Here is a 20,803-nt window from a genome sequence, read left to right as displayed (position 1 = left end):
TTAAATAGAAGGAAATGTGAGAAAACATTTTTGTGATCTGAGGCATATAATAATTTCTCAACATTTTAGAAGCACAAAACATAAGACAAAAGATTGATGAATTTGATTAGATCAAGAAGATTTCTATCCAATACAAGATGCAATGAAAAAGGTTAAGAAACAAGTGACAGAGCAGATGATATTAGCTTTGTCAACACAGGAGATTAGTAACAGGGAAATCTTGCAGATCAACAAGAAATGGACAGCAAAGCAAGAAAAATGGGCCAAAGATCAGAAGTCTACAAAAGAGGAAACCCCAAGACAAGCCCATCATGGGAAGAGCCACTCAAATCTTCAATCAGAGAAAAGCAAATGAAAAACAAGATGTCACCTTATGCACATGAGCCTGGCAGCGGGTGGGAGGATGGGCGAGTCCCAGTGTGGCAAGGACAGGGAGCCTCCTGTCCAGTTGGTGGAAGATGGCTAGTGCTGCCAGTCAGGGTTGTGGAACCAGCACCATCAATGCCACTTCTGGATGTACACCCTAAAGAAACCCTCATGCAGACCCATCAGGGGACACGTTTGGATGTCGCCATTCACACGTGTGTTGGGTAGGGGTAGTGTGAGCGTTTGTCCCCAGAAGGGAGGCGGAGCTGGCAGTGAGCCGAGATCGCGCCACTGCACTCCAGCCTGGGTGACAGAGAGACGCCATCTCAAAAAAAAAAAAAAAAAAAATTTAGCTGGGTGTGCTGGTGCATACCTGTAATCCCAGCTACTTGGATAGCTGAGGCATAGGAATTGCTTGAACCCAGGAGGCAGAGGTTGCAGTGTGCCTAGATTGAGCCACTGCACTCTAGCCTGGCAACAGTGAGACTCTATCTCAATAAAAACAAAAACATAGTTATGTATATGTAAAATACACATACACATGTATAACACGCACACAGGAGAGAGCTGGCCAGGTGGAGTGTGTGAAGACCAAAAGTTTGTAGCAGGAGGGCCTCCTGCTCTCTATGACACCCTCCCTGCTTCCCCAGGAGTGTCAAAGCCAGCCACATCCTGATCTCTGTGGATGGGAAGGTCTACCTGTCTGGTTTGCGCAGCAACCTCAGCATGATAAGCCATGGGCAGCGGCAGCGAGTGGTCCACGATTTTCCAAAGTACAGCGTCAAGGTTCTGCCGTGGCTCAGCCCCGAGGTCCTCCAGCAGGTCTGTGCGTGGGCCCAGAGGAGCTCCCCTACCCAACTCATGATTCCCAAGGGAGCATTCAGGCATTGCCTGGGGTCGGGGGCTCTCAACCTCCCAGTGGGGTAAAGGGGTTCCTGGAGGGAGGGAGCCCTCAGCGTGGACAGCGCCTGTCCATTGCAGATGGATGTGGTTCTTCCCAGGGGGTCCTAACCTCTATTGGATGCTATTTCAGCTCCCTTTAGGGACCCTTGGCACCCTATTAGAAGAGCGAGCATTTTGGAAATGTTTGCTGCTCTCTGGATCCCTGTGCTAAGCAGGAACCTAGAGCTGGCACTTCCAGCTCCTTACAGAGCATCGCCAAACAGTTGCAGGTGGTAAAATAGCAGTTAGTCTTCAGTAGCACAGGCAAGGCGAGTCATTAGCAGCGGGTCCTCATTTGGAGACAGCCATCCTTTTCCTCTCCTTAGTTCTACCCTTTTTCTAAGAACAAAGACTAAATGGGGTCATCTGTGGCCTTTTGTTCCTGGCTTAGAATCTCCAGGGTTATGATGCCAAGTCTGACATCTACAGTGTGGGAATCACAGCCTGTGAACTGGCCAACGGCCACGTCCCCTTTAAGGATATGCCTGCCACCCAGGTAAGCCTGCTGCCCATTGGTTTCCTTCTTGCCTGCCTTCCACAGATGTTCGTTGAGTATCTCTCACACTCAGGACACAGACCAGGAATACTAAGATGAAAGATCCTGTCTTCTCCTTCAAGAAGTCCCACCCAGTGGGGGATGGTGGCCTCACTCTTTGTTTACTTCCTGTGGCAAATGCGGTGGTCAGGGAGGCCAGCTTGGGGAGGCGATCCCAGGAACAGGGGTGCAAATGGAGGCCCACACGCTACATGTCTATTTAAAACATATACATTAAGCTAACTAGTTTTTATAAATGTATAAAATATGTTCTATTCTCCTACATGGATAAATATACCTGGAAGGTCAGTTTCTAATTTAGAATTCCCACAGTTCTCAGAGTTCCATGCCAACCGCATTCCAGCCCACACCTTTGGAACCCCCATTCTGTAAGTTCAGCTTCTGTTCATGCCCCTCCAGATGCCTGTCCTCTGGCCACCCTCGGATCCAAGGGTGCACAGTCAATGGCACAGTCTACCCTTGGGAAAACAGACCCAGGGAAGAGGCTTATCCAAGCCTCATTAAATCCAGAAAATGGATTTGGGGTCATTTGGGCAAGGATTACCTGGGTCCCAGGTACTTGGAGTATGGTCTAGAACTGGGAGGGGCAGGGTGCAGGCTCTGAGTAAGCCACTCCGGAACCCACAGGCTGCTTGCCCGGTGGTAGGGGCAGCTGGATGGTGGCCAGAGTGCAGCTCCCCAGAGCAGGGGCCCAGGGAGGTCCTGGGAGGAGGCAGCCTTGAGTTGGAAGGCAGACAGCAGTCACCTGTGTGGAGGAGGAACTAGGACACTCTTCTTGGCAGACAGCAGAATGTGCAGAGACCCAGAGTCTAGAAAACACAGGATCTGGAGAACAGCAAGGAGGTATAAATGGTGTAAATGGCCAAGGTGCAGTGCTTCTTGGGGGCTGCCAAGTGACAGGCTGCAGAAGGAAGCAGGGGTACATTGTGAAGGGCTTTGATGCCACTTTAGAGCACTGGTTCCTGTCCTAAAGCCTGTGGAGCAGTGCTGAGGATTGTAAGCACAGGAGTGACAGCATAAGATAGCTCATTTACAAAGATCAACCCGGCAGATGGATTCGATCCAGTAGATCAGTTAGCAGGGTGTGGAAGTCTGTGTGAGGAATCTAGGAGATCTCAGTAAAATAATTCAGTGACAGAGGATGCTCAGGAAAGAATTAAAAGGCGACTGAAGAAGTCCAGGCCTAGAAGCAGCACCGTCCACTAGAATTTGCTGTAGTGAAGGAGGGCTTCTGTGGCTGCACTGTCCAGCATGGCAGCCATGAAACCGTGTGGCTGTCGAGCATTTAGAAGGTGACCAGTGAGACCGAGGGACTGAATTTTAAACCTCATTTAAATCGAAATAGCCACAAGTGGCTAGTGGCTCTCACATTAGTGCAGCTCTAGAGCAATTTCCAGGTTTCTGGCTTGGACAGCTTATGTGGTCATGAGGACTTCCACGAGGACAACAGTCCCCCAGATGGGACTGGTTTTGTGTGTTGAGTTAGGGTACTTTGGAACAGCCACCCAGCCTGGCCTCCCCTTGGGCATCTTGCTCCCGTGTAGCCTGCTGCAGCGACAGCCCAGGCTGTGGCACTGCAGGGACTGCCTCTCATTGGATCCACCTGGGCATGGCAGACAGCTGCGCTTCAAAGCAGGTTCATCTGGCTGCTCCTCCCCTCTGGGGTGAGGACTCTACAGTAAAAGGAATTTGATGCCTTGTAAAGGGAGAGAGGAAACTGTGAGCCCTGCTTTCCAGCCATGGCGAAAAGCGGGTACTTTTGTGCAACCCCTCTCCTTTCACGTTGGCCTGGCTAGGGTGGAGCTCCCATGCCAGTGACCAGCGTTTCTTTGGGAAAATTGGACTTACTCCACTTCCATCTTTTTCTACTCTCAAATGATCACATTTGCATATTGGGAAAAGTGTATTTGTGAAGAGACTCTCAGGCCTTCCAGGGACCCCCCTCCAGCCCAGGTCCTGGTTCTGTCCTCCCCAGATGCTGCTAGAGAAACTAAACGGCACAGTGCCCTGCCTGTTGGATACCAGCACCATCCCTGCCGAGGAGCTGACCATGAGCCCTTCGCGCTCAGTGGCCAACTCTGGCCTGAGTGACAGCCTGACCACCAGCACCCCACGGCCCTCCAACGGCGACTCGCCTTCCCACCCCTACCACCGAACCTTCTCCCCCTACTTCCACCACTTTGTGGAGCAGTGCCTTCAGCGCAACCCGGATGCCAGGTATTCCTGCTGGCCTGGGTCTGGGCTTCGGGAGAGCAGAGGGTGCTCAGGAGGGTGAGGCCAGGGTGTGAAGGGATGCACCTCTCAAAGGTTCTGCAGGGGAATCTGGAGCTACATACAGGAGGGATCAGCTCCTGGGTGTGTCAGAGGCCAGCTTGGGGAGCTCTGGCTACTGCTTCCCATGAGCTGAGGGAGAGGGAGAGGGGATCTGAGGCTGAGGTATAAGTGGCAGGATTTCAGGAAGCTGGGGACATGGCAGTGATGCTGCGGTCTCTCCTCCCCTTTCCCTCCAGGCCCAGTGCCAGCACCCTCCTGAACCACTCTTTCTTCAAGCAGGTACCGTAGCCCCTTCGTTCTGGTTCTGGTTCTGGTTCTGGTTCTGGTTCTAGTCGTTCTGGTTCTGGTTCTAGTCGTTCTGGTTCCAACGACTCACGATCCCTTTAGCTTTCTTTCCCCTCCCTTTGAATGAGAGAAATTACCCCGCTTCCGAAGCCCCTGAAAGGCACTGCTCCTTCCTCTCGTAGAGTTGGCTCTGACAGCCCGTCTGCCACCAGGCCATGGGTCCTTGCCCCATGGTGTCCTGGGACCCAGAGCAACAGGATCTGTCACCCACCTCTCTCTTCTCCCCCAGATCAAGCGACGTGCCTCAGAGGCTTTGCCTGAATTGCTTCGTCCTGTCACCCCCATCACCAATTTTGAGAGCAGCCAGTCTCAGGACCATAGTGGAATCTTTGGCCTGGTAACAAACCTGGAAGAGCTGGAGGTGGATGATTGGGAGTTCTGAGCCTCTGCAAACTGTGCGCATTCTCCAGCCAGGGACGCAGAGGCCCTTCCTGAGGGCTGGCCACATTCCCGCCCTCCTGGGCAGATTGGGTAGAAAGGACATTCTTCCAGGAAAGTTGGCTGCTGACTGATTGGGAAAGAAATCCTGGAGAGACACTTCACTGCTCCAAGCCTTTTGGGACACAAGGAAATCTCAACAACCAGGGATCAGGAGGGTCCAAAGCCGACATTCCCAGTCCTGTGAGCTCAGGTGACCTCCTCCACAGAAGGAAGAGATGCTGCTCTGGCCCTGGGAGCCGAATTCCAAGCCCAGGGTTTGACTCCTTAACCCCGAGGACCGCCACCTCTTCCCAGTGCTTGCGACCAGCCTCATTCTATTTAACTTTGCTCTCAGATCCTATAGGTCAGTGAAAGGGCAAGTAGTAAGCTGCCTGCCTCCCTTCCCCCAGACCTCTCTTTCTCATAATTCCAGAGAAGGGAATTCTTTTTAAGCACAGACTAAGACTGGGACAGTCCATCCTTATCCCTCTTCTGGCTTGGGCCCTGACACCTAAGTCTTTCCCACGGTTTATGTGTGTGCCTCATTCCTTTCCCACCAGGAATCTATCTTAGCGCCTCCTGCCAGCTGCCCTGGTGCTTTCTCCAAGGGCCATCAGTGTCTTGCCTAGCTTGAGGGCTTAAGTCCTTATGCTGTGTTAGTTTCATTGTCAGAACAAATTAAAATTTCCGGAGACCCTGCTGGAGAATGGCATTGTGTCTGCATCAGCTCAGGGGCTACAGGCTACTTCCTGGTGTGTGTGCTTGCAGGGATGGCCGTGCTACCCCAGGTGAGAGTCGTCCCGCCATCCAAGAGCAGGCCCATGGGTGCTCACGGAAGCTCAGCAGTGACCTCTTTCACTAGATAGACCAGTTTATTTGAAAACCCCTAACAGATCTGTCTCTTAACTAAAATTTTAAGACTGAATTTTAGCCTGTGGCCATCAAACCACTTTGGAGCTAAAAACGTCCAAAGATTGAGATTGAGGCAAAGGATGCTGGCGGCCTTTGGCATGAAAGGAGGTAGAAGGGTTTGTCTTGCAACCTGACCTGGGTGTCTCCTTACCCTGGGTGCTAGCACCTAAAGAGCAGGAAACCTAAGAACCAGCCCCACCCGTCCCTGCCATCCTGGCTGGCACCAGTGTGAGCAAGGGGGTGCAAATATGAGTCTCCCTGCAGTGCTTCCAGGGCACATGGCTTACCCTTCTCCCAGTCCCTCAGGGGGAAGGCCCTCCCCCAGCTCAGGCACCTCAAATGCCCTCTAACCTAAAGCTGCTCTGAACTATCAGATGCCTGCCCTTGCTTTCCATTTCCTCCCCAATTTTAACAGCAGTTTAAAGAAGAAAAGTAAGCTTCTTTGGGCAGTGAGAGGCTAAGGTGAAGGGAATGACACCCACCTTGGGCTAGGATGGGGACTGGGGTGAGTGAGTGAGGAGTGGGGGGCCTCATTTCCGGCCCTCCTCCCCCTGCTTTAAACCCCAAGTTCCCTTCGCCCTGCCCCGCCGCCCCCCCCCCACCTGACAGAGTCGCTCTGTCACCCAGGCTGGAGTGTACTGGCTTCATCTTGACTCACTGCAGCCTCTACCTCCCAGGTTCAAACAGTTCTCCTGCCTCAGCCTCCCAAGTAGCTAGGATTACAGGCACACACACCACGCCTGGATAATTTTCGTATTTTTAGTAGAGACGGGATTTCACCATGTTGGCCAGGCTGGTCTCGAACTTCTGACCTTGTGATCCGCCTGCCTCTGCCTCCCAAAGTGCTGGGACTAGAGGCGTGAGCCACCGCTGAGCCAAGTTCCCTTTTTTTGTTTGTTTGTTTTTGTTTTTAACGCTGGTTATCAGTTTCCTTTGCTTCCGGATGCCTTCTGCACCTTGCTGTCGGGGCATCCTCAATGCCCATCTGCAGCTCAGCCCACAGGCCCGTCCTGGGCACGGTGCCAGGGCCTCACTGTGCCCAGTGGCAGCGAGCCTTGCTCATGGTGCCCCCGGGTCTTCCTGTTTCTTGCATCAAGCAGCCCCTTTGGAGAACCGGATGACAGGTGTGGAAGCTTTCCCGAGAGGCAGCCGCTTTAAGGGTCTGACACTCCCCACTAAAGAGTCGGCCCATAGTGCAGGCAAAACGCAGATCTTCCTCTAGAGAGAACAGAAGGCTGGAGAGGAGACACGGAGCCGGTGCGTGGAGCCCGCCAGCCTGGGAAACAGCTGGGCGCTGGGGAAGCTGCAGCCTCCCTGCTCCCCTGCCAGGCGTCGGGCGGGAGCTGTTCTGTTCCCTGTCAAGCGCGTGGGCCGCCAGTGCTATTCCTGCCACAGTGTGGGAAGGCTCTGGGCGCAGGGCTGTGCTTCCTGGAGCAGCTTCTAGCCTGATTTCCGGCCAAGCCACGCGGTCCCTGGAGCCCGGGAAGGCGCCGGCCTCGCCTTCTGTCTCTCGCCTGCTGTGCCTCTGGCCTGCTGTGCGGCTGCAGGGAGGGAGCAGCTCTGCGGCCCGATCTCTGTCACCTCAGCTCTCTGGGCCGCGGCTTCCTCGTGAGAAATGAAGCGCGCTTGTTGGACGGGCGGCCCCCAGGGGTCGCGGTTGCTGCCCACAGAATTCCACCCCAGAAACACGTGAAGACTTGGGGCCTCGGGGGACCGGTGCTCCGGGAACCCCGCATAGCGGCCTCCCCAGCCCGTCGCAGGGTTGCAGAGGCGCCAAGGGCTGGTGGGGCCGCCGGGCCCTCGTGCAGGCTCCGCGGCGAGCCAGCGCCCCAGGGTCCCCGCAGCCTCGCGGCCCGGCCGGGGGACCGCGTGCCCGGGCGCTGCCTCCAGCCTCGTGGGCCGCAAGGGGGCGGGGGCGGCCCGTGGCGGCAGGAGGACTCAGCGGCCCGAGGGACCCTGGGCCAGGCTCCGGCGTCGCCCCGGCTGGGTCTCTGAGGCCCCACAGCTCTGGGTGGGAATGGGGTGCCGGCGCCTGCGCGCGAGGCCACCCGGGGGAAACCGAAGCAGTGAATGGCCCAGGCCCAGCCCGGTTATCCCGGAGACAGGCTGGGAGCGCCCGGTGTCCTGCGACCGCAGCCGTCGCAGCCTGAACTCCTCCCCTCCCCGTGGGATGCGGAGCGCGACCCTTCCATCCTGTCCCCGCCACCGTCGCTTCCCCACGCCGGGTCGCCGTCGGGATGGACAGACGGCGCGGCCGGTGCCCGAGGCGTGCGAGCGCGGGGCCCGCGGGGCGCTGAGGAGCCGGGAGCGCGGAGCCGGAGCGGGGGACAGACAAAGGCGGGGACGGCGGCGAGGGGAAGACAAAGCGCGGAGGGGGGTCGGCGGCGGCGCCCGGGCCCCGGAGGCGGCTCCGGGCGCGGTGGAGCCAATGGGCGGGCGCGGGGCGGGGGCCGGCGGGGGCGGCGCAGCGATAAGGCGGTGGCGGCGGCGGCCGCTCGGGGACCACTGGCAGCGGCGGTAGCTCGCGACCGCATCGCACCCGTGCGCCCCCGGAGACAGATCCCGCCCCGCGGCCCAGGCCGGGCCTGGTGAGAGCCGCGGGGGGAGGGGCCGCGTCCGGCTCCGGAACCAGGGGAGGCGCCGAGGGGTGTGGGGGTGAGGGCCGCCCGTGGGGTCCCGGCGAGTCCGTGAGCCTCTCTGGCCCGGGGCGCACAGGCTCGAGTCCTCGCTTCAGGTCCGGCCCCCGGCTGGGCGGAGCCGAGACCCGCTGGCTCGGCTCGCGGCGTCGAGGTCTGGGGTCCGGTCCGCGCGGGGCCAGGTCCGGGGCCGAGGGGCGGGGCGGGCGGGGACCTCGGGCGCTGTCCAGGGGCTGCCCAGCCGAGGCCTGGACGCCCGAGCGCGGCGCGGGGCTGTGAGGGCCGGGGTCAGGTCGGGGCAGCGGCTTCTCATCGCGGCCCCGCCTGCCCCGACCTCCCCTCACCCCAAGCGGGGTCCCCGCCCGCGGGGCGCACACGGCGGCTGCGCGGGAGTCCCCGGCCCCTCCGCTCCCGCTAACTTTGTTCTTCCGAGGGACGGTGCCACTCGGGACCCCGGCCTCTGGGGAGCAGGGGTGGGGGAGGTGGGGGAGGGGCGGAAGTGGCAAGACCAAGAGCAACAGGAAATGACTTAGGGAAAGTCCCAACCGCAATCCCCCCAGCCCCTGCCTGTCAACACCTCCCACCCTGCAGGCTGGGGCCGGACTGGCGGGGCCCTCACGACTGACTTCCCCTTGCAGAACCCAGCGGGTGCCGCGTCTCCACCCGAGGCTTCCACCTCCAACAAGCCATGTTCCAGGCTGCAGGAGGCGCCCAGGCCACCCCCTCTCATGTAAGTGCCCGGCCGGGAGGGAGGACCCCCCAGACAGGAGCCTGGCCTGGGGAAAAGGGGAGAGGCTCCAGAGTTTGCCGGCCCCCTTTGCCCCCTGCGGCGCGTCCCTAGGCCTTGGGCTGATGGCTGCAGCCCTGGTCCAGGGCCTCCCGGAGCTGCTCCTGCCCTGACCTCCCCTCTCCCTCAGGAGGCCAAAGGCGGCGGCAGCAACACGGTGCAGCGCTCCAAGGTAGGGGCCTGGGACCGGTGTGCGGGAGGAGGGGTGTGAGGGAATGGGATGGGCACTGGGGCAGCACCTGGCTGAACCTCGCGCACAGTCCTTCAGCCTGCGGGCCCAGGTGAAGGAGACCTGCGCCTCCTGCCAGAAGACCGTGTACCCCATGGAGCGGCTGGTGGCCGACAAGCTCATTTTCCACAACTCTTGCTTCTGCTGCAAGCACTGTCACACCAAGCTCAGGTGCGCCCCTGCCCTGCCCTGCCCGCCCCCGCCTCGCCTGCCAACCCAGCCCCGACCTGGCCTGACCTGACCCCGTTTGGCTTCTGCAGCCTGGGCAGCTATGCCGCGCTGCACGGGGAGTTCTACTGCAAACCCCACTTCCAGCAGCTGTTTAAGAGCAAAGGCAACTACGACGAGGGGTTTGGCCGCAAGCAACACAAGGAGCTCTGGGCCCACAAGGAGGTGGACCCCGGCACCAAGACGGCCTGAGGCCTCTGCAACCTTCCACCCCCTCTGCGGAGGGCCTGGAGCCGGCAGGGGGAAGGTGGGAAGGAGGTGGAGCTGGGCTTGCGTGGGGGCCAGGTGGTAAGGGGATGAGGCTTGCTCAGGCGGAGGGGCCCAGGGCAGGGCTCTGCTCCAGGATTCCTTCCTTCTTCCTTCTCCCGGAGCCGGTGAGGGTTTGGGAACCAGGATTGGGGTCTGCCCACCACCCTGCTTCCTGCTTCGTTCAGCCACCATCCCCACCTCACCCCAGGACCCCCTGGGAGGCTCCCAAGCCCAGCTTCCCTATCTAGGTGCCTTTTCTCCAGCAAGGAGTCAGCATGCCCCGCTCAGGGTCCCAAGCTCCCTCACTGCCACCCGAGACTGTGGGGCCCCCACATCTCCCCATCTACCTCTATCCTTAACCTGGTTCTGAGCCACGGAGACAGGGAGGAAGGAGCGCCACAGTGCCACCTGTTGGGCCTCATAAATGCCCCTGCAGCCCATGGGGGAGGGGATGGGGAAGTGGAGCCACCCTGCCTCTGCAGGGCAAGGCAGGGCCTGCCCCAGTGGGGCTTGGGACCATCTCCAACCACCAGCGTGGAGAAGCAGAAGCAAAAGCACTCACCAGGCTGCAGCCTCAGGCACTGGCAGGGGCTGGTGCGGCCCCACTCCCCTCCCCCACTCCCGTTTCTGCCCATCCTGTTGTGACCAACCCCGTTTTAAACATGTTTCAATAGATCCAGATTCTCTACCGTGTGGCCTGCTGGGGGATTTGTCGCATAAAGGGTGCAAACTCACCATGGGGAGGGCTTGCGGGGATAGGGCCAGCCCCGAGTACCTCGGCCCTGATGGGGGTAGGGGGCTAGAAGTGGGTGTCAGTTCCCTGACACACCATTGAGAAATGGGAGGGCTCCTCTTCACAGCCAGGGCTCCATGCTGTCACACCACAGTGGTTTTGGAACTGAAACTCCACCTCGCCCCTCAGTTTTGGGCTGGTTCAGACCTACCGACTTACCATATGCACCCCATTGTGAAGAGGCCTGACAGCGGGAGGGCCAGGCTGCCAGTGGGTGATGGTGCCTGTCCTCGCTGCACTTCAGTGCCTGGGGTGCGAGCTGCCGTGTTCCCTGGCTGGTTCCAGCTGTCTAGCTCCCTCCCTTCTTCCCAGCCCTTTGACCTGGAAGTTAGCGAAGAATGGCAGGAACCAGTAGACCCAGCAAGTGTTGCCCAAGGTTTTAGTGACCCCCGGATTGTCCCTCCTCATCGTCCCCCCCCCCCCCCGTTGCTGTCTTCATCCCCTTGCCTTTTCAAGCTCTGGGGAGGGGCAGTCACAGCTACTGTCCCAGGAAGTCCAAAAAAGAAACTACATCTGCTCCTCTGAAAACCCAGGTTCAATGAGGGATGAGTTCACAGCAGGGCAAAGCAGGCAAGCTGGGAGGACCTGAGGGCACCCCCGTGGGACACAGGCAGGAAGTCTGGGTTGTCTCGCTCCAGATTCAACTTCCTGGTGTCTCCATACATGGGACTGACGAGAACAGAGACTCCTAGAGAGTTTGCTGCCACCACACCATACAACTGCCTGAGTTCCTAAGTGGCCTCCCCATGGAACAGGGCAGGGAGCTGGGCCACAGGCTCTGGTGTCACATGAGTCACTGTGCTGAGGCAGGCACTGCTCCTCGAGGGAGCAGAGCGAATACTCAGCAGAGATGGTGCCCCAGGCCTGGGTCCTTTCAGGTGTAAAGCGAGTGGCTCAGAGCCTCTCAGGGTAGGCCAACTTCCTGCACCAGTGGTTTCGGACGGCAACAACTGTCTTGGTTCTGTTAAGTAACAGTAGCAGATGACCACAAGGGGGTACTAGAGAGGTGGCTCTTGGAGGCACCTGACCCCTGCCCTGCAAAGGTGGGACTGAAGAAAGTCCTCTGGGCCAGGAAGACCCTATCAAATGTCATGAAGGCTCCAGGAACCCAGCCAGTGGTGACAGTCAGGTCATGAGGGCCAACAGTGCCACCTTGACAAATCAGCCCTATTGGGACCACCCCAGTGGAGCTCCTGGAGGGGCAAGTGGAGGAAAGGGGCAGATACCTCTGGGCTGACGGTGGTACCAGCCAGGTCACCCCAGGACCCCTCTACTTAGAATCAAGTTCTCTTCTGCTTGAGAGGCCCAAGCTCGTTGCCAGGCACCATACCTGGTCCCTGCCAGGCAAAAACCTACCTCCACCTCCCACAACCAAAAGTACTGCCACAGGACCCCTCTGATATAAATGATCCCTTTTATTGTAAGTAATGCGCAACACTGGCCTGGCTTTGCACTGCAAGCCCTCGGTCAAGATATAGTCAAATAACTATGGCTGCAGGTTCCACAGTTCCACAATAACCATGGCTACACAATCCACAATTCAAACAGACACAGAGCTGGGGTGCACGGGAGGGGCAGGAGGGCGGCAGAGTGCGGACTGTCCCCAGCCCTGGCCTCTCCATGCGGAGTTGACCCAGGCAGACACACCCCATGGAATGATGAGAGTGACAGCACGGCCCCTTCCCACAGCAAGCCTGGGGCTGCCAGGAAACTGCCCTTCAGAACCTTTGGGCCCAGGTCACCCTGAAGCCCCACAACTTTTTTATCTGGATTAGTTATTAAAAAACAATAAATTAAAATTAAGCAACAACTTGGTCCTGAGGATGCTGAGCCAGCATGTCCACAGTTTTTGGCACAAAAAAATTAGGATCTGTTTTGTTTTGGAGTGCAGGGTTTGTTGGCTTGTCTTCATTTTCAAAACACATTCCCAGTGAGGTAAGACCCCAGGGGGTAGAGCTCTGTAAGAGCCTGAACCTGGGACACAGTCGAGTCAGCCAGCACCGTGCTCTGTATCCTCTTGGGGAACAGGGACTGGGGATGGGGGTGCGGGCCAGGAAGAGTGTGCAGCCAGCAGGATGGGGTTGTGGAGAGGCCGAGCTGCCACACAGCAGCTTTGGTCGAGATGACGGCCAGGCCCCACCCTGGGCAAGGGCCGAGGTGGAAGCAGGAGCCTGTGCTGTCTTCAGAGGGCAGTGCGGGGTGCAGGGGCTGATAGATCCCCTGGGGGAAAAGGGATGGACACAGGAGGGTCCAGGCCCAACTGGCGCATGCGACACACATTTCTGCAAAACCAGCTGCTTTCATTTTCTCTTCTCTCTCTCGAGGCGTCCATCACCTGTAACAGTCTAGAATTGATATATATAAAAACCATCAAATATGATCTGAGATATAAATTAACAAGTACAAGGCCTCACATTACATGATGTGAAAAGGCTAAAAACAGCGATAGAAACTACATTCATAAAAGTGCATCGTCAACATACAACGAAGGCTTTGGCTTGTTCTGTGCCCGTGGGGATATAGGCATGGCTGGCAGGGCTGCCTGGCACTAATCCCCAGCTCCCTGGAGATGCCCATCCCTGGGCACTGGCTTTTTTTTTTTTCCTTTAATGACAACTCCCAAGGAAACTGGGTGTTGAGAGGGAGGAGCTCTAGCAATAGGCACATTTTGGAGGGGAGGGGCCGGAAGAAAGGACCAGCACCCAGGCTGAGGTAAATATGGCCAACTCTAAGCTGCTTGGAGATGCTGTTTCCCCAACCCCTGCTGCCATTCCCCCTCCAGGGGAGAAGCTACAAGGGAAAGGGGCTGAGACCTCAAGGGGATGGGCAAGGCTGGCTATGGAAGAGAGCTGGCGGTTTTGGACACAGCTGGTGGTAGCACATGGGCTTTCCCTTCTACCAGATGGAGTGGGCTCTGGCCTAGCAGGCCACGACTCAGACAGCCTGAGACACCTCCTCGGGCTCTCTGGGATCAGGGCACCAGCCGGGCCAGATGCCCCCATGTTGTCCATCTCCCCTTCTGCTTCAGTGGGGAACAAAGACTGGGCCAGGAGCACAAAGGCCACAACCTTCAGCCCTTTCCAATGCAGCCTAGGCCCAAGCCCACAGCAGGGGTACTCAGAACCCAGAGGGCACACACAGTCTCCAGTTTAGAAACTGGGTACAGCATAAGAGTGACTCCGACTTGTAAAACAGAGACAACTGCATTGACAAAACTGGATCCCCCCTCAGTGGCAGGAGTTCCACATCGCGGGCCCCTGCCTGGGAGAGGCAGGGTCATGGCCACAAGCAGGACAGGCTCCTCCTTCCCTGAATAAGGCAGCATGACATTTGCTTCATTCATCTTTGGTAAAGGACAGGACTGGCAGAGCCAACCTGGGCTCTAGGGGACGGCAGCCTGGGCCTCTGCCTGCCACTGCTAGCGAGTGCTGGCCTTTCCCTCAGGCTTTTGGGAGCTCATCCAGCCCAGAGACGCCCTGGTGGTCTCCAGACATTTGAAGGAAAAACAAAGTAACACTTTGAATGAAAATAACACTCTTCCTACCCTGGCATCGGTCCCGTGCCCCCAGACCCTCTGGGCTTCGGTGCCGATTGCAGTGTCAGGACATATCCCCGAGGGTGGGGCCCATGGCCGCCTTGCACACTGTTTCCAGCCCCGACCCCTCCACACTGAGCTCAGGACACTGGAGCTCCTGGATCTGCCAGGCTGGGGGCTCCCAGTCCTGAGGCTGCAGCCACCCCACCCCAGCTCTGAGCCCCAGTGGCGGAAGGGCACAGACTGACACTGGCTGGGCTGCCACTCCATGGTCCACAGCCTTGCCTGGGAGAAGCAGCAACTTCACTGAGCCCTGCAGCAGCCCCCTGCCATGCAGCAAAGGGCAACTGGCAGCTGCGTGGCCATAAGAGCTCAGTACATGAGCTGTGCAAAGTGGTGTGTGAGCAGCTCCTCAGCTGAAGGTCTCTGGCGAGCCTCCACAAAAATGCGCCTCAGGAAGTCCCGGCCATGTTCAGAGATGTGGGAGGGCAGCTGAGGATTGGTGGGCTGGGTGGCAATCTTGAAGATGGCGGCCATAGCTTCATACTCTGCCCACGGTGGTTTCTCTGTCAGCATCTCCACCACAGTGCAGCCCAGGCTCCTGGAAAGAGAACCCTTTGTCACCCCTCAGCCAGCCCTGGACTCCCAGCTGTCCTGCCCACCACTGCAGAAGGAGGCGCCTTTCTCAGAGCATGCTGAGGTGCAAAACAGGCCAAGCTGAGGCATACCTCAGCTTGGATCCCTGTCCACCTGGGCTTCATGGACCTACACTCACCACACCCCTGGGCACTTTTTGAAATTGGGAAAAAGAGAATCACCGCCTTGATAGAAAGAACTCTAAGAACTCTATAATAACTGTATTAGCTACCCACAGCTGCTCTAACAAATGACCACAAACTTAAGAGGCAGGAGAACAACAGAAATGCATCATCTTACAGTTCTGAAGGTCAGAGGTCTAAAATCAGTCTCACAGGACTAAAGTCAAGGTGGTGGCAGGGCTGCTTCCTGTCGGAGGCTCTGAGGAGAGAACCTGTTTCCTTGCCTTTCCTGGGTTCTAGAGGCCACCTGCATTTCGTGGCCCATGATCCCCTCCTTGTATTACTCCAACCTCTTGCTTCCATCGTCTCACCTCCTATTAGCCACTCTGACCTCCTGAGACCCTTCTATAAGGACCCTTAATCCAGGATAATCCACCCATCTCAAAACCCTTAACCTAATCCTATCTGCAAAGGCCCTTTGCTATATACAATCACATTTACAGATCCAGGGATTAGGCAGTGGACATCTTTGCGGGGACATTATTCAGCCCACCACAATAGCTTTCCAAAGGGAGAAGCTCTCATGACTTAGGGGCCATTTCAGGGGATAGACACAAGGTTGTCAAGCAAGTGCAAACTGTCTTGAGTGCTAGGAGAAGGGACAGAAACCTGCTCCTGTTGAGAGACTGGTCCAGGCCTTCAGAGTGGATCTTGCTTCCTTAAGAGATTTAGCAAACATAAGGGATGTTTTCCATGGCCTAACTTCCCAACTCTAATGGAGTGTGCTTTGATCTGAGGTAAAAACACCAGCCATCTGGTGTGTGTGCTACTGCACCCAACAATACCCTTGCACACACTGCAGCCTGGGCCCTGGGCGCATTCCCTCCTGCCATACCACAAAGTCCCCAGGGTGTGTTCCTAATGGAGGGCCACTACAGCCTGGGTGGGAGAAGGGGTTCTGCATGTCCCAGTGCTCACCACACGTCTGCTTTCCTTCCATAGCCCTCGCCGCTGATCACCTCAGGGCTCATCCAGTAGGGTGTGCCAGTGACGGAGCGCATGCCCGTCCCCGACATACAGATCGTCTGCAGGCGTTTGCTGGCCCCAAAGTCCCCCAGCTTTACATTCCCAGCAGAGTCTCGGAGGATGTTGGCTCCTGAGGCATGAAAGGGCAGAGGCTGCAACCCTGGACCCTCTTGCATTTTCTCCCATCCTCTCCACCCCCAGGTCACTGAGAGCTGGTAGAGAGGGCGGGGCTACCACTGAATTAGACATGAACTGCAAGGGGCAAAGGATTTAATGAAGGGGAATCTCAGATCTACCACACAAATGACCATCTCCATGGTCAACATGTAGAGGCAATATTTTCCCATATTGCTCAACCAATCTTCTCACCAGTTCCTCAAGGAAACAACTGGCGTCCCATTTTTCATAAAGTTCAGAATGGTTAAGTGATTGGCCCCTGCAGGCACTCAATGGTAGACTTGAACCCAGGTCCTGGGGACTCCACACATCCTGGCCCTGCTCACCCTTAATGTCCCGGTGAACGATCATGTTGCTGTGCAGGTAGGACATGCCCTCCAGGATCTGGCGCGTGTACTTTCGGGTCACGCTCTCTGTCAGAGCACCATAAGCCTTCAACTGGTCTTTCACCGAGCCCTGGCAGCCACAAGGAGTCAGAGGAGTCCCCTCAGGGGAGGGCTAGTGGAGGGGCAAGCCCATTCCAGCCCCTAGTATGGCAGCAAAGGAGTGATTTGTTCAATTCCTATTTGGCTGTGCAGGGCATTTTGCCAGGAGCTGTCACGCACTTTGGAAAAGAGAGTACCACAAGTCCTTCCCAAGAAGCGCGCCACCCGAATCCAGGAGCAGAGAGGCCTCTCTGCTCCAGATGAAGGCTGTATTTACTGGACAGTGGGCCAGCCCTGCATGCCTCAGGGGAGGGCTGGACCTAGGACAGCTATCATCTCATACTTCCACTGCAGCCTGAGACGGGGCCCTCCTGACTCCAAGTCCCACCATCACCTCACTTTGCTCCTCTGGGCCTCTGGAGCCTCAGGTGTTCAAACTCCTATCCAAGGTGACCCCTATCCTGCAGGCCCCAGCTCCCAGGTCAGGCCCTATTTTGTGTGTGTCTCACATGCATTCAAGGGGCACGTACCCCTGGCATGTACTCCATGAAGATGGTCAGGGTCTTCTCAGCACGGTCCCGCAGACAGCCATAGTACTGCACGATGCGCTCATGCTGCAAGTTCTTTAGCAACTGGATCTCGCACTCCAGAGCACTCACCTCCTAGGGGAGGGGTCAGTGGTCGCCTCAGCTCTCAGGGCCCCAGTTCTGCCCGCTTGGGTTCAGCTCAGCTTGCCCTAGGTTAGTGGCCTCACAGGGGTCTGCCTTGGGAACTGCAGCTGGAGAAAAGGGGGACTCTCTTAACTGTCTAGCCCTCGGCCACAATGCTGGGCAGGCCTTGGGATGGTGGCACTCCCATGGGTGGAAGGAGGCAGGGAGGTGAGAGACGGGGCTGTGGGTGCTTAGTTAAGGTAACTGCTGTTTGTCCACTCAACCTGAAGTGTCAGCCACGCTGAAAGCTGAACTGCAAAGCCAGGCCATATGATTCCTCCTTTAGAGCTGGACCAAGTAAAGGAGCCCCACAGCTCCTTACTGGGCTGAGGGCCGGGGAGAGATACTTGTCTGGGGGAGGGCAGGGAGTCCCCTTTGTGGCACAGGTTATCACCTCTCAGTTTGGGTTACTTGGTACTTTGGCATCAGCTTAGTTCCTTGTACCCGATCCCCCCCACCAGGTGCTTGGTGCTCTTCAGACCACAGTCCTTTCACCCTGTGGCTGGTGCCAGGACGGACAGAAAGGGAGTCTGGGAAGAATAACAGAGGAAGCAACCTACAGCATCTCAAGCAACTACTCTGTGTGGTAAGACAAGCATTTCTGTTGAAAGGAGGGAACTGGAAGTCAGACCATGGGGAAAGTGTACCTTGCTTGTCTCAGGACTGTCTGGGTCAAACTGGACCTGCTTGGAAGCAAGTTCACGTCCCGTGTCCACGTCATAGCACAAATAGACCCTGCCGAAGGCACCCTGGCCCAGGAGCTTTCCCCGGCGCCAATTGATGGGGGCACTGGGAGCTACAGGAGAGCAGAAGGAAAGAGTTACTTTGTGTACATTATTTAAGAATATCCCCTTCATTCTCCAGGAACAGGGCCTCTGGCTCAGGCTCCCCCTCACCCACCACCATCACATCTTCTCTTAGAAGAGCATCTCCACCACAATCTGGAGCAAGCCCAGAGCCCTAGTCACTCGGACCTGAAGTCAGAGTCCTAAGAAGCAGAGGATTGGCTGAAGTCATGGTTAAATGCTCTTCTGCATTGATAAATACATTTCCTTCCAAAGCCCCTAAATATCTTAATATGGCAGGGATGAAGGGTGTGCTCTTCCCTAGTTTAAACATGGAAAAACTAAAGATCAGAGAGGAGAAGAGGCTCGTCACACAACAGTGGAGCCAGGCTTCAGGCACTCCAAGGCTTATCCCATGTGGTGCATGTGGGCCAAAGCCACCACCTGCTGAGCCTAAGGGTCCAAGGGGCCCAGCTGCTATGCCCCTGTAGCTTGTCTGAGAACGCCTTGGCAGTCTCCTCCTAGCCAGGGACAGCTCCTCACACTTGGTTGCCACATTCCTCTCCTGCACAGAGAGGGCATTCTCGCTGTCTGCACTCCGCAGGCGCCCACGGGGGTCCAGGTATTGCACAGCCAGACCCATGTTCTCGCCATTTGTGCTCAGGGAGCGGCTGGAGGGCACCAGGGTGAACAAGTTGCCTTGATGACGCCGTATTCGGGGAAATGTTCTTCTGCCTGAAAGGGTGCAAGGGCCAGAGTAGAGCAAGTCACACCCCGGGCTACAAGGCTGAATGTACAAACCAGGTCTGAGCCAGAAGTGATAGATAATACCAGCTCCAGCCCATCCTGTCCACCCTCCCACCTGACTCATTCCACAGAGACTGCTGTCCCAAGCACTCTAAGAATCAGGACAAAAGCAGAAACTAGGAAGTAGTCTGGTTCAGGGAGATCCGACCAAAGGGAAGGTGCATGGCTGGCCCGCGGGCTCACAATTGCTTGGAAGGCCAAGCCATACCCAAAGGCACCGATTTCCTTGCATCCTACTCCTTACCCCTCTGCAGAGCCCCAGGCCACCTGCTGCTGTGGGGCAGAAGAGGGTATGGGAGAGATGGTGACCCTGGAGCATACCATTGGCTCGAACCAAGGTCAGAGTTCCCAGTGGCAGCATCCTGGTCTACAAATACTATCTTCCCTGTTTTTGTTTTTTTCCTGTCTCCCATGCCTCAAGTCTGAGCCACAATTCCTCAGGAATGAAGGAAAATACAGGCATTGCATGGACGAGCCCACCCTCCTCATGGCGGCTCGTCCTTTCTTGAGGCAGCCAGCAGGGAGCAGATGAAGGAGCACTCACCATCACTGTAGTCCTTGTGGTGCACAGACACATGGTAGCGGCGGGGGTAGGTTCCACCTTTGACCCCTTTGTCATAAAGCTGAGTTTCCCGATCTGAGTAAGATGGGGGAATCACTGGCTTCTGGGTAGGTCAATGTGAGCCACTTAAGCCCCCAAGCCCCCAAGTCACCTAAGACCTCAAAGCAGCAAGCCCAAGGAGAGCTACTGACTCAGAACAGTTGAAGCAGAGCCACCTGAGGCCCCACCCAGACACCCTGCATTGCCCACCCAGGCTCTGTGGAACTCACCTGAGTATTCCTGTCTGTTGTCAGGGAAGCTCTGGGCACGGGACATTCGTGATTTCCGGAAGGATGGGCTGGAGAAAACAAAAAGAAAAAACGGACTCCCTGCACATTTCTACAGCAACCCAGCAGGGCATCCAGGCAGTCTCCCTTTCTAATCCCTGCCACAGCGTTAGGTGGGGGAAGCAGATTTTGCGGGAAACAGCCCTTTCCTGAGCCCAGCTCCTGCTTTCTCCACTCTCCCTTCACTAGTCTGTGACCCAAATTTGACAGCACCCTGAGTGGTAAATCTCCCCCATCTGACCCAACTCCAGCCTGGCTGCACAGCCTTCTCCCTCCTTGGCCTTTCTTCCCACCTCTATAACAGGAAAAGAGCTCCAAGAGAATCCTTTGCCCAGGGAGTAACAAAAATAGCCACAGCATCATCGTTTATAGGTTGCTGCTTTCTTACCTATTTTCTAAAGTGAGTTTTTTCTCATTTAATCCTCAGAATGCTCTGAGGTAGCAAATATACCATATAATAAAAATAACATAATAGCAGATCCACTTGTTGAGCAGCTATGCCGTTTCTGAGTTCACAGACACCCCTACAGATTAGGCACACACAGTCCTATTTACTTGCTCAAAGACAGAGCTAGGAAGACAGGGCCAGACCTTTTTCTTTTTTTTTTTTGAGACCGAGTCTCGCTCTGCTGCCAGGCTGGAGTGCAGTAGCACAATCTCAGCTCACTGCAACCTCCACCTCATGGGTTCAAGCGATTCTCCTGCCTCAGTCTCCCAAGTAGCTGGGACTACAGGCACGCGTCACTGGCCAGGATGATCTCGATCTCTTGACCTTGTGATCCACCCGCCTAGGCCTCCCAAAGTGCTGGGATTACAGGCATGAGCCACCGCGCCCAGCCCCAGACTTTCTTTTGAGATGGAGTCTCGCTCTGTCACCCAGGCTGGAGTGCAGTGGCGCAATCTTGGCTCACTGCAACCTCCGCCTCCTGGGTTCAAGTTATTCTCCTGCCTTGGC

The 20,803-nt window shown here is 56.7% G+C and overlaps 4 protein-coding genes across 28 annotated transcripts in view; 2 read left to right on the top strand and 2 right to left on the bottom strand.

Annotated features, from left to right (window-relative positions):
- The window catches only part of STRADA (STE20 related adaptor alpha), a 42,679-nt gene extending 37,073 nt beyond the window's left edge, over positions 1-5,606 (top strand). For 10 of the 15 annotated variants that reach the window (XM_030923197.1, XM_030923199.1, XM_030923192.1 and 7 more), the window contains 5 exons: positions 1,017-1,188; positions 1,700-1,804; positions 3,840-4,081; positions 4,375-4,417; positions 4,713-5,598. In XM_030923197.1, the coding sequence (XP_030779057.1) occupies positions 1,017-1,188; positions 1,700-1,804; positions 3,840-4,081; positions 4,375-4,417; positions 4,713-4,865 (715 nt within the window). In that variant the 3' untranslated portion in view covers positions 4,866-5,598. Of the gene's footprint in view, positions 1-1,016; positions 1,189-1,699; positions 1,805-3,839; positions 4,082-4,374; positions 4,418-4,712 lie in introns of all 15 variants that reach the window. The other 5 variants (XM_030923196.1, XM_030923193.1, XM_010380046.2 and 2 more) reach the window with 2 other exon arrangements.
- Positions 5,607-5,759: 153 nt separating this feature from the next.
- On the bottom strand, positions 5,760-9,141 carry LOC115894952 (collagen alpha-1(I) chain-like). Its single transcript, XM_030924119.1, has 2 exons — positions 9,078-9,141; positions 5,760-8,911 (listed from the first exon to the last, which is right to left on the bottom strand). Exons 1-2 carry the CDS (start codon positions 9,139-9,141, stop codon positions 7,398-7,400), a joined length of 1,578 nt encoding a protein of 525 aa, XP_030779979.1. The 3' UTR covers positions 5,760-7,397.
- On the top strand, positions 8,260-10,632 carry LIMD2 (LIM domain containing 2). Of its 3 annotated transcripts, none has more exons than XM_030923200.1 (5): positions 8,260-8,403; positions 9,090-9,181; positions 9,369-9,410; positions 9,499-9,638; positions 9,728-10,632. In XM_030923200.1, exons 2-5 carry the CDS (start codon positions 9,140-9,142, stop codon positions 9,885-9,887), a joined length of 384 nt encoding a protein of 127 aa, XP_030779060.1. In that variant the 5' UTR covers positions 8,260-8,403; positions 9,090-9,139; the 3' UTR covers positions 9,888-10,632. The 3 variants fall into 3 exon arrangements, with proteins under 3 accessions (XP_030779060.1, XP_030779061.1, XP_030779062.1); XM_030923201.1 differs by lacking the exon at positions 8,260-8,403 and adding an exon at positions 8,561-8,605; XM_030923202.1 differs by lacking the exon at positions 8,260-8,403 and adding an exon at positions 8,580-8,633.
- Positions 10,633-12,137: 1,505 nt separating this feature from the next.
- The window catches only part of MAP3K3 (mitogen-activated protein kinase kinase kinase 3), a 73,845-nt gene continuing 65,179 nt past the window's right edge, over positions 12,138-20,803 (bottom strand). For 4 of the 9 annotated variants that reach the window (XM_030923185.1, XM_030923187.1, XM_030923189.1 and 1 more), the window contains 8 exons: positions 19,792-19,859; positions 19,505-19,597; positions 18,697-18,888; positions 18,016-18,164; positions 17,189-17,320; positions 16,560-16,689; positions 16,009-16,186; positions 12,616-14,873 (listed from right to left, as the gene is read on the bottom strand). In XM_030923185.1, the coding sequence (XP_030779045.1) occupies positions 14,645-14,873; positions 16,009-16,186; positions 16,560-16,689; positions 17,189-17,320; positions 18,016-18,164; positions 18,697-18,888; positions 19,505-19,597; positions 19,792-19,859 (1,171 nt within the window). In that variant the 3' untranslated portion in view covers positions 12,616-14,644. Of the gene's footprint in view, positions 14,874-16,008; positions 16,187-16,559; positions 16,690-17,188; positions 17,321-18,015; positions 18,165-18,597; positions 18,889-19,504; positions 19,598-19,791; positions 19,860-20,803 lie in introns of all 9 variants that reach the window. The other 5 variants (XM_030923183.1, XM_030923184.1, XM_030923186.1 and 2 more) reach the window with 2 other exon arrangements.

Source organism: Rhinopithecus roxellana, chromosome 19, assembly GCF_007565055.1.
Source record: "Rhinopithecus roxellana isolate Shanxi Qingling chromosome 19, ASM756505v1, whole genome shotgun sequence".
Taxonomy (NCBI): domain Eukaryota; kingdom Metazoa; phylum Chordata; class Mammalia; order Primates; family Cercopithecidae; genus Rhinopithecus; species Rhinopithecus roxellana.
Note: the sequence above shows the minus strand (reverse complement) of the source record. Positions and strands in the feature narration are given on the sequence as shown.